Source organism: Cryptotermes secundus, unplaced genomic scaffold (genome assembly GCF_002891405.2).
Source record: "Cryptotermes secundus unplaced genomic scaffold, Csec_1.0 scaffold639, whole genome shotgun sequence".
NCBI lineage: Eukaryota > Metazoa > Arthropoda > Insecta > Blattodea > Kalotermitidae > Cryptotermes > Cryptotermes secundus.
The window spans coordinates 604,634-619,847 of NW_019743157.1; the positions used below are offsets into that span (position 1 = coordinate 604,634).

The 15,214-nt window shown below is 43.1% G+C and overlaps 1 protein-coding gene across 1 annotated transcript in view; it reads right to left on the minus strand.

Annotated features, from left to right (window-relative positions):
* Nucleotides 1-15,214, minus strand: part of LOC111873920 (bestrophin-2) — a 204,519-nt gene that overhangs the window by 120,148 nt on the left and 69,157 nt on the right. Inside the window, exon 3 of the mRNA XM_023869014.2 lies at nucleotides 5,296-5,467. Coding sequence (XP_023724782.1) covers nucleotides 5,296-5,467 — 172 coding nt within the window. The remainder of the gene's footprint in view (nucleotides 1-5,295; nucleotides 5,468-15,214) is intronic.

The window sequence follows — 15,214 nt, forward strand, 5'->3', positions numbered from 1 at the left end:
AGCAAAGGGACAACTTTACCTTTACTATTGGAGTAGGTCTGAGAAACCATCATGTATTGTTCTCTTTCGTTGCGTGCCATACTTCATTTGATCCTGAGGGTTTTATTTTCACAGCCTCAATTTTACTTTTGTTGCTCTTTCTAGGGTCCCAAGTTTTGATGGAATATATCTGCACTATTTACCAGTCATGGTAGCCGAGCGGTCTGAAGCATGAACTGTCTTCGCTCGGAAGCAGGGATCGTGGGTTCGAAACCCACAAAATACATGGATGTTTGGTATGTGTACGTTTTAATCTGTGTTTGTGTCGTCCTGTCGCCTTGCGACGAGCTGATCACTCGTCGAAGGAGTCCTACCGTCTGTAAAATGATCAAATTGAAAACAAAACAACCTCGAAACCGTAGGGTATAAGAGAAACGGATTATTTTTCCTTGGCACTACAGCCCCAGTGGGCCTAGCCCTACCTCCATGAACTTCTCCGTTCACTTCGGTTTTCCTAGATCTTACACATTCGGTAGGACTCCTTGGGCGGGTGATCAGCTCCTCGCAAGGCCTCTACCTGTACACAAACACAGAAAAACGCACACACACAAACTAAACATCCATGAGTGGGATTCGAACCCACGATCACGGTTTCTAAGCGAGCGAAGACAGTACATGCCTTAGACCGCTCGGCTACCGTGACCGGCAGAGGAACGGATTAAACAAGTAAATACACGTAAAAGTAAAATATATTTGATAGATCGACTTCTGTGTTCAAGTTTTCTCGGGATATTTATTTCGACACTGTCCTCCCAACTACGGTTACAATGATTATCTCACACATAAGTTCGCATATGTTGATTATTTAATGACGCTGTCAGTATCGAGACTATATAGCGTCGGACGAATGAGAAACCCATCCTAGTGAGACTTTGTACAACACAGTATCACACATGATCTGACCTGCGATCGAACTGAGGCTCGCTGAGTTGGGAAATAGCCTAATAATATCCTGAGCCATGGCATGAGCAGTTTTATATTCTAATCTTCCTGTGGATGTGATAATGCCTGCCCTTCCAACGTGACAGTTGGTAGATGTCTTCTGTTGTTTTCGTCAAGAGTTTCTTTTTAAGGTTTCACTTTAGAACACAACATCTGCCATGCATACTGCAGGAAAGGCTGTTATTTTGAGATACCGCATTCATCTCGACTTCATGGCTACACGTTTACATTGCAGTATTTGTTCTTTTGTTTCTTCGGGTATCGCGTTTCGGCAGGCTAACGCGATGACGCAGATAAGGACCATTGTTTCATATATTTGTCCTCGACGAAAGTGGCCCAGTTATTTACAATTAATCTGGAATCTATATTATTATTGTAGCATGTTGACCCATTGCTAAGTAACGGCTCTCTAAGCAACGCCCGTTTCTAGTCAACAGATTCCTAACACGCACCAATGCACTAACTGGTAAGCGGTGTTCTTTACGCGGTCCGTGAGACAGCTACGAAAAATAGAAAACTTGTCGAGAGATTTTTTCTATGCGGTCCGTGATGAAGTGTTGTAAGCATGACAAGTCTATAGTTTAGTTAGTTGTGAGACAGTCGCTGACCAGTAAGGGCGTGAACACGGAAGCTGAGGAAGCTACTGCGTTGGAAGCCGTTATCAGGCGACAACCGGAGAATATACAGCAGACTGAGATTTCGCATGTGCTTTAGTATATTATTGAGAGTGTGAATTAGCGACAACGCTATAGTTACTTGTAGTTACGATCTGTAAGAGTTCAATAAATAAAATTACCCATCCAAACCCCGTCTATAGTCACACTCTAACACGTGATATTATAGGTATATTTGTACTTAAGTTTATCCGCCATGCTATCAAAATATGTGGGGAAATGGAGGTAAATTCCACGTGCTCTTAACGATGAAATTAGACGAACTTTAGTGGTGAGTTTCACGCTCCGGTCGCTTTACTAGTCGGAGGAAGAGGCATTGAATATGGGGTTGGTTGGGTTCCAGAGCCGGTAGGACTTGCTGGTACAGACATACGTATCTTCAGCTGAAGAGAATCTACGCTGTAAGCCCGAATATCAGGAGATCCCCTATTTTTCCCAGTAAAGAGTCCAGATTTTTTTTTTACGAATGGAGTATTCATTCAGTTCTGAGAGCTGTAACCAAAAATAAGTAAAAACTGTTACATTTAGAATTAAATCTTAAATATAATTCTAAGCATTTTCACAAATATCATTAGGATTAAAAATTAGAACACTTCATAATCATCATCTTCATATTTCTTCTTAAGGACACGAAAATAAGGCGATGCCTCTTTTCTAAGAAGCAACATTTGAAAAGCAATTCCTTTCATAATCGGGCTATTGCGGTAACTCCTGTTATCCAGCCTAGACAAATGTTTTATTATTATTACTGTCACGTGTATGTGTGACTATACTAGACGAGGTTTTGATTGCTGACTGGATTTATTGACCACTTATACACACGACTCACAACTACAAGCAATTACAGCGTCACCATTAATCTCCACAATTCACAAATCAATACATCACCTGCTAAGACTTTACCAGCCTCCTGTGTCTTCAGCAGCAGTTCCTTGGCAACGGCTTCCAACAGTGGAGATTCTTCAGCGTCACGCGCTCAGGTCCTCTTTTTACAGACTCTAGTACAGAACTCAACTGAACTAAACTGACTTTGTCCCTGCTTATAATATTTCGGCACGGACCACGCAGAAACACTCCCTTTCCAACAGTAACTCTATTGTCGCGTGCGTATTCGTTGCAGAGGTAACGTATTTACCGAGCTGTCGTTGTTTATAGTCACCGCTTAGCAACGGTTCTATATGCCATATTATTATTATTTACTAACGTCACCATCTGTGTTCGAGAACCTGATGACGGAGACACAGCATGTCTCTAAATGCTGATTTTTAACTGATCTTAGACACCACTGGTTATCCGAGAAGAATTTAGTGCATTTATTCACCAAGAACCCCCCCCCCCCAAAGTGTCTCCACCTTGTCGTGGTTGTGGGGCTTGCGTGACTCTGTGACCTGGAGAGCTATGCCGGCGGTAGTTTAACCATCGGTAGAGTCACATATGCCGGAAAGGTAAAAGGGTAGAATCGAGACTAAGAGAGATACCCAGGTCCTCCAAGTTGGGGGTTGGGCATGAGGCTCACCTCATCCTGTAAAAAGAATTTTGTTCCGAAACCTAACAACCAGCCCTGGGTAATCATGCGTGGATCCATTCCTATGGCAGCACGCATTGGTTGTGGAGACTGGTTGTAGAGGAGGCCAAGGCTCACCCAGGGCTGTAGCGTCGAGTGGTAGGTAGGCAGGGAGGTAGGTAGGTCGGTAGGTAGTCACCAAGAAAGCTTCAAATCTTAAGATAATAACTTGCATACCCTAAGTCGAGATATCTATCTACGGTGTATTCTCACCTCTGTTATATTGTGCTTTCTCTCACTTACAGACGTCTGTATTTAACTGGTGTCTCATGTCCGGTTTTCCGTCGTCACTAAGGACTGTGACGCCGAACACAAAGTGTTCTGTGTTCTCACGGAATTCCGGCCATTGTACTTCCTCTGGCGTACTACTTCGCCTTAAATACCTGATCTTATGCAGATATTTATATAAGCTCATTTTCACTTCTGAAAACTACTTTTGCAAGCCGTAAGAGAGCGTCTCCTTTAATGACCACTTGATCATACCAATTCCGAGGGCTACATCCCCCTATTATGTCATAGTCTGTACAGTTACTGGGGCACGCGGTGGATTAGTTAGCTGGTGGAGGAATTACACTACAAGCCGGAAAATCGCAGTTCGATTCCCGACGAGATCATTGGATTTTTCAGTTTACCTAAATTCCAGCTGCACTATGACCCTTGGGTACCACATTTTCTAGACAATCGGGTCACAGGCGACTGTGAAGTTGTCAGCCCTACACATCGGCCACTCTTTAACCCCCAGGAAGATTCCTGGTACTTATTTCTTCAGGTTACAATGGAAAGTACAATGGGAAATGAAGCATTATGGGAAGAAATAGATGTTAAATCACCCGGAGCAAATCTGATTCATTATATGTTTCAGAGATTTAAAAAAAAATTATTAACCCCTGGTCTGCGCGCACGCAAGAGCAAACACACACACAGAAGGATTTATAACTTGTTACAGCTGTAATGGTTTACAATACTAGGATTATTTATTCTTTTTATAAAAATATGCATAAGTGTATTTCTTCCTCTCTACGGAGCCACGTTTTAACAAACTGAATCGGCGTTTAAGTGTGTTTAATGACATATTATGGGAAGACGGATAGCACATTATATCTTCCGTGAATACATAACTTTAATTGCGACAAGAAAATGCGGTTAAATTTTAACCAACACAAAAGGTATATGTTCAGGTAAAGCTTGCAGACGGATTTGCCTCTTGCTCTTCATTAAAGCGCATGGCCACCGACTGTAGTTGGGATAGCTCAGTCGGTATAGCGACGGGAACGCGTTCGATTTCAGGCAGTACAAGAATTCTCTCTTCCCACAGCTTCCAGTCCGACTCTGCCATCCTCCTATTCAATGGGTACCGTGGTGTCTTTCCTCGGGGATAAAGAGGCAGGGGCGTGAAGCTGACCACTCACCTCCATCTACTGCCAAGGCCAAGAGTGCCTGAGCTACACTTCCCAGTATGTCTTCATGGCAGTGCTTAGTTAAATAAGCACAAGACAATTTTACGTTTGTTCCTATGGCCAATAACGGTTTTGATCCAGAGCAGATTTTAACCACAATTTTTTTCTCTAAAACACAAGTCAGCAAGATCCGGCATAGCGCAGTCGGTATAGTGATTGGACACTGGCTGAACGACCGACGGGTTGGAGTTCGTGTCCAGGTAGGGTCAAGAATTTTCACTTCTCCATGTCGTCCAGACCGAGGCTCGGGTTCATCCAACCTCCTATCCAATGGGTACCGGCGGTCCTCTACCCTGGGGTAAAGAGGCCAGGGCGTGAGGCTAACCACTCACCTCCAACTAATGCTGAGGTGAAGAAAATATGGATCTATACATCAACTCCACCATACGCCTCCATGGCGTAGTGTTTAATTAGTTAGGTACATGGACAACTTTACTTTTGCCTTAAGGAACAAACAATAAAGAAACAAACTCCGTGGCTTTAGTTCGCAAGCGGACTAAACATACAAGTGAGCAAATCACTGGATATATGTCCTCCCATTAGCCGTCGCTGTGTTCGTGTTGTGGAAAGAGAAAACTGGCGCAGTCGCAGTTCTGCCACAAGGGTCACAAGTACTTACCACGCCCGGTATTGCTGCGCTCACGAAGAGCGCCAGAGAGTCAGGCCAAGGCAACAGCCTGTATTGCTCCCACCACCGCTTGACGATGAGGCTGACATAGAAACCCAACACGAAAGACATGGGGATGCTCTCACCCTGCTGCCCAAAATAAAGACGGATTTTTTCGAATATCCTGAAACACAAAACATTTCAATTCTGTAATCATTTTATAAATCGTCACTATAATCAAGCACCGCTACTGTAGTATACAAGGTTGGATTTGAGGTCCTCAGCAACACTCGTAGAATCTGCTTTTGGACGCCAAAGGAATTAGGGGTTGATTCCATACAGTGCCACAGATTTCTCTCGTCTCCGTAAGTTCAGCCCGCCTCCGAGGCTCATAAAGACAGGGGGGTGAAGCTAACGACCCGGCTCCAACTCGTGCGGAAGTTAAAAATGACGGAATTAAGCCTCCAGCCCCTCACATGTATTGGTGGCATGATGCTTGATTTGTTAATTACTAAAACAGACGGACAACTTTAACTTTTCTTTAAAGAGCGAGACTATGTTTCACATAGGCCACGCCATGGCTCAAGCAGTTAGTCGCTGGCTTCCCACCGCGGCGACCCGGGTTCGATCCCGGGTCTGGTCAAGTGGGATTTGTGGTGGACAAAGTGGCGCTGGGAAAGGTTTTCTCCGAGTACTTCGATTTCCCCTGCCAATCTTCATTCCACCAACTGCTCCACAATCACCCTCACCTATCATCTGGGGCTGGTACAATAAGCCAAAGTGGCCGCAGTACAAGGGACTTAGTCCCACCCCACTAGCAATAAAAGAATGTTTTACATCCATAAGTAGCCAAGCAAAATTAGTTTTCGTATTCTGATTGTAAGGGTTTTGGTTTGTACACAGGATAATAACAGTTTTAATCATTAATGAACTTAAATAAATATATTTTAATGATTATATCAAGGAGAATAAAATTCTAGATATATGCAACACTGATGGGGAAATGAGAAATGTGCACAAAATTTCAACCGTAAACGTGCAGAAACAGATCTTGAGAAAAAGAATTGTGGATGGAAGGATAATGTTAAAACGCATCTGAAATGATAGGACCCAGTGGCAGACTTTTCTGAAATTTCGAGCTCTAAAATTAATGAGGGTCAATTTATTGAGCATCTGAGCAACTATCATACTGAAGAAAAAATGTGAGTACAATGAGACAGTACATCAGCTATTCGTAGACTTCAAGAAAGCCTATGAGTCAGTTAGGATGGAAGTATTGTACAATATTCTGATAGATTTGGGGTACCCACGGAAATAGTTAAGACTGATAAAATTTGTTTGAACGAAACTTATGTAAAGTCTGTATAGGTAAACCTTTGTCTGATAATTTTCCTATCCACAATGGTCTAAAAGCAAGGACATGCTTTACCGCCACTTCTTTTCAACTTTGCTTTAGAATATGCCATTAGCAAGGGCTAGGAAAACCAGGTGGGACTTAAATTATATAGGACACATCAGGTGCTGATCTATGCTGATGATGTGAATCCACTGGGTGATAACAGACACTATAAAGAAAAATATACAGACTTTAATTGGCGCCAGTAAGGAGGTTGGTCTAGAAGTAAACACACAGAAAACTAAGTATGTGTTGCTGTCTCATCACGAGAATGCAGGACGAAATCATGACATACACACTGTGTCCAGGTGCTGTTAGGACCATGTTCATTTAAAATACAAGACATGAATTATTTTCAAAATTTCACTTTTTATTCAAGATAGTCTCCTTCTGATTCGACTGAATTTTTTTCGAAAACAATCACTGTACTCCTTTTGTGGAATGGCATTTAAAACTGCGGTACATTCCCTTTGGATTTCCTGAAAGGTGTCATGACGGTCTCCTTTCATCGCCAACTTAACTTTTGGGAACAACCAGAAATTTGCTGGAGCCAAATCTGGCGAATACGGAGGATGCTCAAGGACTGTGATCCCTTTTCTGGCCAAAAAATCGCGCACGAACTTCGATTTGTGGGTAGGGGCATTGTCGTGGAGGAGCGACCAGGAACCTTGCTCTCGATATTCAGGTCGAATTCGAAGAATTCTCGTCCACAAACGGGTGAGGACTCCGAGATAATAATCAGAATTCACTGCTTGACCTTGTGGCAGAAATTCCTTGTGAATATTCCTTTGGGATAGAAGAAAACGGTTAGCAGTGTCTTTACTCGACTCTTTTACATGCGCACTTTCTTTGGTTTCGGCTTCTTTGGGCTCAACCACGCTGCACTCTGCCGCTTTGTGAGAGGCCCATGTTGAAAACACCATGTCTCGTCACCAGTAACAATCGATTTTGTAAATTTTGTATCACTTTGGGCCGGCCGACCGTAACATGTCTTTGCAGTATTCCACTCTGGCATGTTTTCATTGCCTGACAGCGCGTGCGGTACAAACCGCGCACATACCTTCCGTTTTCCCAAATCCTCGGTCAAAATCTGATGCACAGTATTTTTTGGTATTCTCAAAAGCTCCTCGATGAGTCTTGCAGAAACACATCTGTCTGATGCAAGGATTTCGGTCACTCTTTTCACGTTTTCTTCAGTGCGACTTCTTCTTGGCTTTGATGCACGTGGAGCGTCTTCAATGTCCTCCCTGCCGTCACGAAATACAGCATACCATCAGAAAGTGTTCGAGAGACTCAAACAATCACTACCGTACACACTTTTCATCATTTCGTACGCTTCTCTGGTTGTTTTGTCTAACTTCAAACAAAATTTGATGTTGGCTCTGTGTTCAACCGCCATTTTCCAACGAGAGTCAGAACAGTACTGTTACATTCCAGGTCAGAACACATGATGCAGCGATGCTTGCGCTTTGAAATTATAGATAGCCACAGCTGAAACTTCAAGAATCTTAACGCCACAACTCGCCGACAGATGGCATTACAGGGCAAAAGAAAGGGGGGGGGAGGGAGTCATGACGGATCCTGGACACACCGTGTATACTCGTATTCCACCATCCTGCTGTAATGGATAATGGAACGATAACAACACAATGTAATACTTCAGCATTCTGTTGAAATAGCTAATCACTGAATGGGCTCAGGCAGCCTTGGAGGTAAGCTATCCATGTGATAGGCCGTGGAGGCCCATAGGGTTCAGACATCGAGGCTCCCACATTTTCTAGACAATCGGCTCACAGATGGCGGTGAGGTTGTCGGCCTTACGCGCCGGCCGCCCATTACTCCCCAGGAATATTCCTGGTACTCATTTCTGTTAGAGGCTGAGTCGACCCCAGGACCATAGTGCGGCTGGAAGGATTAGGGCAATTGAAAAAAAAAACAATGATCTCATCGGGAATCGAACATTCGACCTTCCGGCTTGTAGCATAGTGCCTCAACCTACTACGCTACCGCAACAGTAATATGTGACAATGTAGCACACGCCAGTCTAGGAACACGATAAGTAGTTTCGCCTCTAGAATTTCTTCTGGGAACTGATCGAAACAACACCATGTCTTAGCCCACAATGGGAGATCTTACAGGGCTTTACCGCCGTGAAAAACTAAAGCCCTAAACAGGGCACCTGTGATTAAAACAGATTAAATATAATCTTCTAAGCAATTCGGCGAGACTTGAGCAGCCATGTTGCGATGGAAACAAACGTGCCCACACACCTTATTAAACGGTACTTTATGGCGTCTGTTACTTACTGTGTCTCTCGGTGGCGTACGGCCAAGTCTGTGTCTGATAATTTCAATTCGTAACTGGCTTCCAGGTATCGTAGTATCGAATTATATCCTACTACTAATCAGCTTTCGTTTTTTGGGAGTTCATAAAGAAATCTGCGTGGCCATTCAAAGTTCTGAATTCCGTAATTTGTAAACGGAGCGGAAAGGCGTAACGACAAAGTCTAGACTTTCTTTGTGGAGATAAACTAAAGCTATCTTCATGGAGATGAGCCCTTCCTGGCAAGCCGCTAGTTGTGCAGCTACACAACTTCTGAATATTTTATGGAACCCGAAGGTTAATTGCCGTGTTCACAAGAGCCCTCCATTGGTCTCTATCCTGAGCCAAATCAATCCAGTCCATACCAACACATCCTATCTCTCTACGATCAATTTTAATATTATCCACACACCTACATCTTCGTCTTTCAAGTGGTTTCTTTCTTTTGGCTTTCCTACCAATATCTAATATGTATTCCCCTTCTCCTCCATGCATGCTACCTGCTCTGTTAATCTCACCCTACAGGACTTGATCATACTAATTATACTTGGAGAAGAGTACAAGTTATGAAGCTCTTAATATGCAGTTTTCTCCAACCTCCTGTCACTTCATCTCTCTTCAGTCCAAATATTCTCCCCAGCACCCTGTTCTCAAACACCCCCAGTCTATGTTTCTCCCTTAATGTCAGAGACCAAGTTTCATACCCATACAGAACCAGAGGCAAAATTATGGTTTTGTATATTCTAATTTTTATGTTTTTAGATAGCAGACGAGAAGACAAAAGGTTCTGGACTGAATGGTAGCAAGCATTACCCGAATTCAAATTTGGATTTGTTACTGTCGTTCCAAAACATTCGAACTGTGCCAAATTTTCGAAGGATCTGTTACTTATCTTCATGTCATAATTTTGCCCTGCATTCTGGTGACGAGACAGCAACATATACTTATTTTCCTCTCTGAGGAGGTATTCGGTTCAAATTTATATCGGGACATCAGCTAAACTCACCGAGATTTTCTTGGATGTCCACCGGCCTTCAGTCAAACACCGGGATAGTACCGCGTTCACACAGTGTAACAACCCAAGAACAGAACTGACATAATTTATTGCCCAGAATGACAGCCTAAAATTAGCAATTAGTAAAAGAAATAATCTTAGTGAAAAAATATAACAATTCGCAAACATCTCAATATTAGGATTTGAGAATATTACATCGGTGGTGATATAACGCAGTGTAGCTGAACTCTACTTGCCACCTGCTTTCACGCTGGTACCTTGTTCGGCTGATTCTTAGACCCTCAAGATGGAGGCGACATGTTCTCTGAAAAGTCGGTTGACTTTCAATTGACCTCACGGCGTCATATCCCAGAATATAGTACTCTTCAATTTGAATACTGACTATCTCTTTTTGGTACCCGCATTATGTCCCTGGGGTCGACTCAGCCTCTAACAAAAACAAGTACCAGAAATCTTCTTGGGGGAAAAGGCGGCCTGCGCTTAAGCCCTCTTTGAGTCAATTGTCTACAATATCTGGGAGCTTAGACGTCTCACAAACCTATAGGGCCTATAGGATAGTTAGCTAGTTATTTAGAGAGGGTGGGTTTCCCTATGCACCGCGACCAGTTTGATCTATTGTGCTTCCTTCTATGATATTCTACCAGTCTCTATACCCTACTTATAAATGGTGCGTACCATCAGTCCCGCCGAGCAAGCGAGTTCGGCCACTTGCTTAGCAGTGTCTATAATGCTTCCCCCATCTATCAGAGGCCTTAGAGATTACTGTTGGGCGGGAAACGTCCTGGAATTTGGCTCAGTGATCCCCTTTGGGGATATGAGGTTCTTTTACGTGACGTAAAGTTACGACACGGGACACACAGCTTAAAGTCCCTCCCGGAGGATTTGTTCTCTGAATTTTTCCGCCCTTAAAAATTCGACGACCTCCGCCGGGTATTTGAACCCGCGTACCACGAGTCATGAGGTGGGAACTTTACCTCTAGACTACGGAGGCCGCTTGGGCCTATAGGGTATATACTCGTAGTCTAGGCCTCCAAGGTCTGTTACAGGAATATCTTTGCATTTACAGTACGAAGGAGAGGAAGAATATACCGGTTAAGGGCTGGGCGAACGGCTGCAGAAGAAGATATCTCGCCTCATAACCACGTTCAGATTAGCTCTGGAACCCTCGTATCCGTCTACAAGTTCGTAACGGTAAAACACAAATAACAGTGAAAGCATTTTATATTACATGTACCCGCAAGTCTTCTGTTTCATCATCAATTACGGAAGCTATATATGCTGTGTTGACGAGTATGGAGACAGAAGAGGTTGATTACCTAAGCAAATACCTAATTTCTGACGAAGCAACATTCCACACTTAGGGGACTCCTAACAGGCTTAACGCATACATTCTTGTTCTTGTCAACGCAACAAACAGAATATGAAAGAGACACTCCTAAGATGCATCTGTGATGTGAATTAATGAAAGGTAAAGCTACCCCTGTAACATGCCATGCAGACAGACCCATAGGGTTGTGAAATGTCAAGGCTTCCACATCTAGACAATCGGCTAACAGATGGCGGTGAGGTTGTCAACGCGCCGGCCGCCCTTCACCTCCAGGAAGATTCCTGGTACTCATTTCTGTCAGAGGCTGAATCGACACCAAAGCCATAGTGCGGCTGGAAGGGTTAGGTGAATTGAAAATTTCAATTACTTCTTCGGTAATTGAACCCGCGACCTTCCGGCTTGTAGTTTAGTGCCTCAACGATCTACGTTCCCACGTGCCCCTGATATGAATAATACAGAATGAAATGATGGGTCCATTGTTCTTCACAGAGGACATATCACACCGCAATGTTTTTTGATTTGAGAGAAACTGCGCTTTCCCACAGCGTCAGGGACATAGTAGCGCAACAAGATGGCGCACTCCGACATTTCGGTAAAGTTCTGCGGCAGTAACTGAATAACCAGTTTCAGAATACGCATTTGTTAGAGGAAAACGGATATGCTGACCTCCCCGTTCAGCCAACTTTTTAATTACGTAAAGACAAAGTGCATCTCTCAATGGTGACATGCTTACAAAAATTCAAAAGAAAGCTCGTATTGTCACAACAGAGTGTTACCTTTAAGTTACAATTTGTTTTGTTGTTTCATCTTATTACACCCAACAATTACTTAAATCTGAAACACTTACATCCTATTACGAACACCCTGTATAGTTATCAAGGAAGAAGAGTTTGGAATCCATTACCTCCGTGCATATGAACGTCTCATGAAATAAAATACTAACACAGAAGACTCGCGCAAAACATTTACAGCAAACGTAAAGTTGTCCCTATGTTTAATTAATTACCACGCCATGAAAACATATGGGGGAGTGTTACCTCCACCATTCTTGACCTCAGAACTTGATAGAGGTGAGCGCCCAGTATTAATTCACAAACATGAGATGAAAGGAAATGGACCAAAATTGCGAACAACCGTCTTTATTGAAGAAAGTCGTCTTCTGGGATCTGGCGCCGTGTATTCTTGGTTTTAAACGACGTTTTTGAGGAACATATCGCCTCCATCTTCAGGGCAGCCGTAGCTGCATTGCAGCTACGGCTCTCTGTATTCACAACGCAATTCAACTGCCCTGAAGATGGAGGCGATATGTTCCTCAAAAACGTCGTTTAAAACCAAGAATACACGGCGCCAGATCCCAGAAGACGACTTTCTTCAATAAAGACGGTTGTTCGCAATTTTGGTCCANTGGCAAAGATGGGAAAGATGGGAAAGTAATTAAAAATTATAATATTTTTAACATATTTATGAAATGAATACAGTGCAAGAATAAACCAATGTAGGTACTGAAAGGTTATGTCCAACAACAATCAGGTGTAACTTTTTCAGTTCACAAAATTTCTGATAGGAATCAGCTTTACTTCATTCTTCAATCTCCAGCCCAAAACAGTTGTTCCTTCTTATTCATCAGTGATCTTCAACAAAACAGTGACATTTCGTTCATTGCACTCCAAATTAAATCGGCTGTATTCTATTCCATTAATGTCCATTTGAAATCAACTGTATTCCATTTAATAACCCCTAAAGCAAAACAACTCCGTCATTTTAGTCCACAAGCAACTATACCGACCGAGCGACCGACGCTTGTCGGCAAAGTTAGTGCCAACTTTAGCGGATAGAGGATGTCGCGTTGTCAGCGCAACGAATCCCCAAGGCCGTTAATTTCGGTTTTCTAGACCGGAGCCGCTACTTTTCGATTCAAGTAGCTCCTTAGTTATCCTCACGAGGCTGAGTGGACCCCGTTTCAGACACATTACTTCTCAGAAAATCCGGTACCGCCGGGAATCGAACCCGGGACCCCTGGATCTGTAGCCAGGAACTCTGACCAATACACCACTTAAAATAAATGTACCCTGTACTCCATTCGCTAATTCCCAATTTTGTCTCAAGGATTTATCACCTGCCATCTGCTCACTAATTCCACTGCAGCAAGTAAGTAAAACTTAAGAGACAAAGTATTTTTTTTATTGCTAGTGGGGTGGGACTAAGTCCCTTGTACTGTGGCCACTTCTGGCTTATGGTACCAGCCCCAGATGATAGGTGAGGGTGATTGTGGAGCAATTGGTGGAATGAAGATGGGCAAGGGAAACCGAAGTACTCGGAGAAAACCTGCCCAAGCGCCACTTTGTCCACCACAAACCCCACTTGACCAGACCCGGGATCGAATCCGGGCCGCCGCGGTGGGAAGCCAGCGACTAACCGCTTGAGCTAAGGCGCGGCCAAGAGACAAACTAAACGGAAATATCAGGGCAATGTGCAGTCCAACAACCACACATGTCTCTATGGTAGGCCAGATCAAGTTCATAAATACGTAATATACAATTTCAAATTGTTCACATACCTTTGGGGTGGCAATTATTGCCAGTTATTAGAAACAAAAATAAACCTTGAAGTCATTTAACTCAACTAACGACACAACACTTTCACCTCCATATGGGATGACAGACTGGCTTAAGAAAGAATTTCCCAGTATCACTTTCCAATAACAAACATTCACAACAACAGTGACACAACCTTCTTTTGCAGCACACTTGTTCTTCTTAGAAGCAATCCAACGCATTTCATAACCATGAAATATCATCATAATCCAAGACAGCTACTTGTACTCCTTGTCAGACATAACCAGAATGCTCAAGCGAAGGGGGAGCCGGGATAGCTCAGTTGGTATAGCGACGGATTACGAGTTGGAAGGCTCTGATTCGACTGCCGGCAATGCAAGATTTTTTTCTCCTCTCCACAGCATCCAGACGAAACTGGAGCCCAGAAGCCTCCTATCCAATGGGTACCGGGGGCTTTTTCACCGAGGGTAAAGCGGCAGGGGCGCGAAGCTGACCGCTCACCTCTATCTAATGCCGAGGTCAATAAAGTTGTAGTTATACCTTTATTCTCCCGTATCTCTTCATGGCATAGTGCTTAATTAATTAAGCAGACAATTTTACATTTTTACAATTATGAAATAAATGGGAAATGATATGGCCGAGGTATTTAGCAGGCATGGGAAAGAACAGGTACGGATACAGGGGTTTTGCAAAAAAAAAACACCTGAAGGAAGGAGACCACTAGAAAGGACTAGACATAGATGGAAGGGTAATATTAAAATATATCTGAGAGATATATAATTGAGGATATGAAATTGATTCATCTGGAGCAGAATGGAAACCATTGGTAGGCTCTTGTGGATATGACAATGATCACTCTTGTTTCATAAAATGCTGGGAACTTCTTGAGTAGCTGAGCGACTGGGTGCTTCTCAAGAAGGGCTCAGCTTCATGGAGTTAGTTAGATGGCAAATTATTTTTTTTTTGTAATCTAAATTCATTAGTCAGCCAAAAATTGTTGGACAAGCTATCATAATATCGGAACAAGAGTTTGTGAATTCACATCAATAATTGCATCTGTATAACTCATTACATGCAGAAACCCCATACATATGGATTTTGTCTTAAGTTACATAAGGGTAGGGAGAGTCAGCCCATAAAACATGAGATCTTAAATTCGCTTAGTTGATAGTTTCCTTGCGGACTGAAATCGTGGAGTTTGTTTTGATTGTTTTGGAGGTGGAGTCGAACTGGGTCCACTCGGCACTGATTGGCCTATTGTAACCTGCCCCGGGTGATTATGATGATGGAGAATTTGATGGAATGAAGATTGGCAG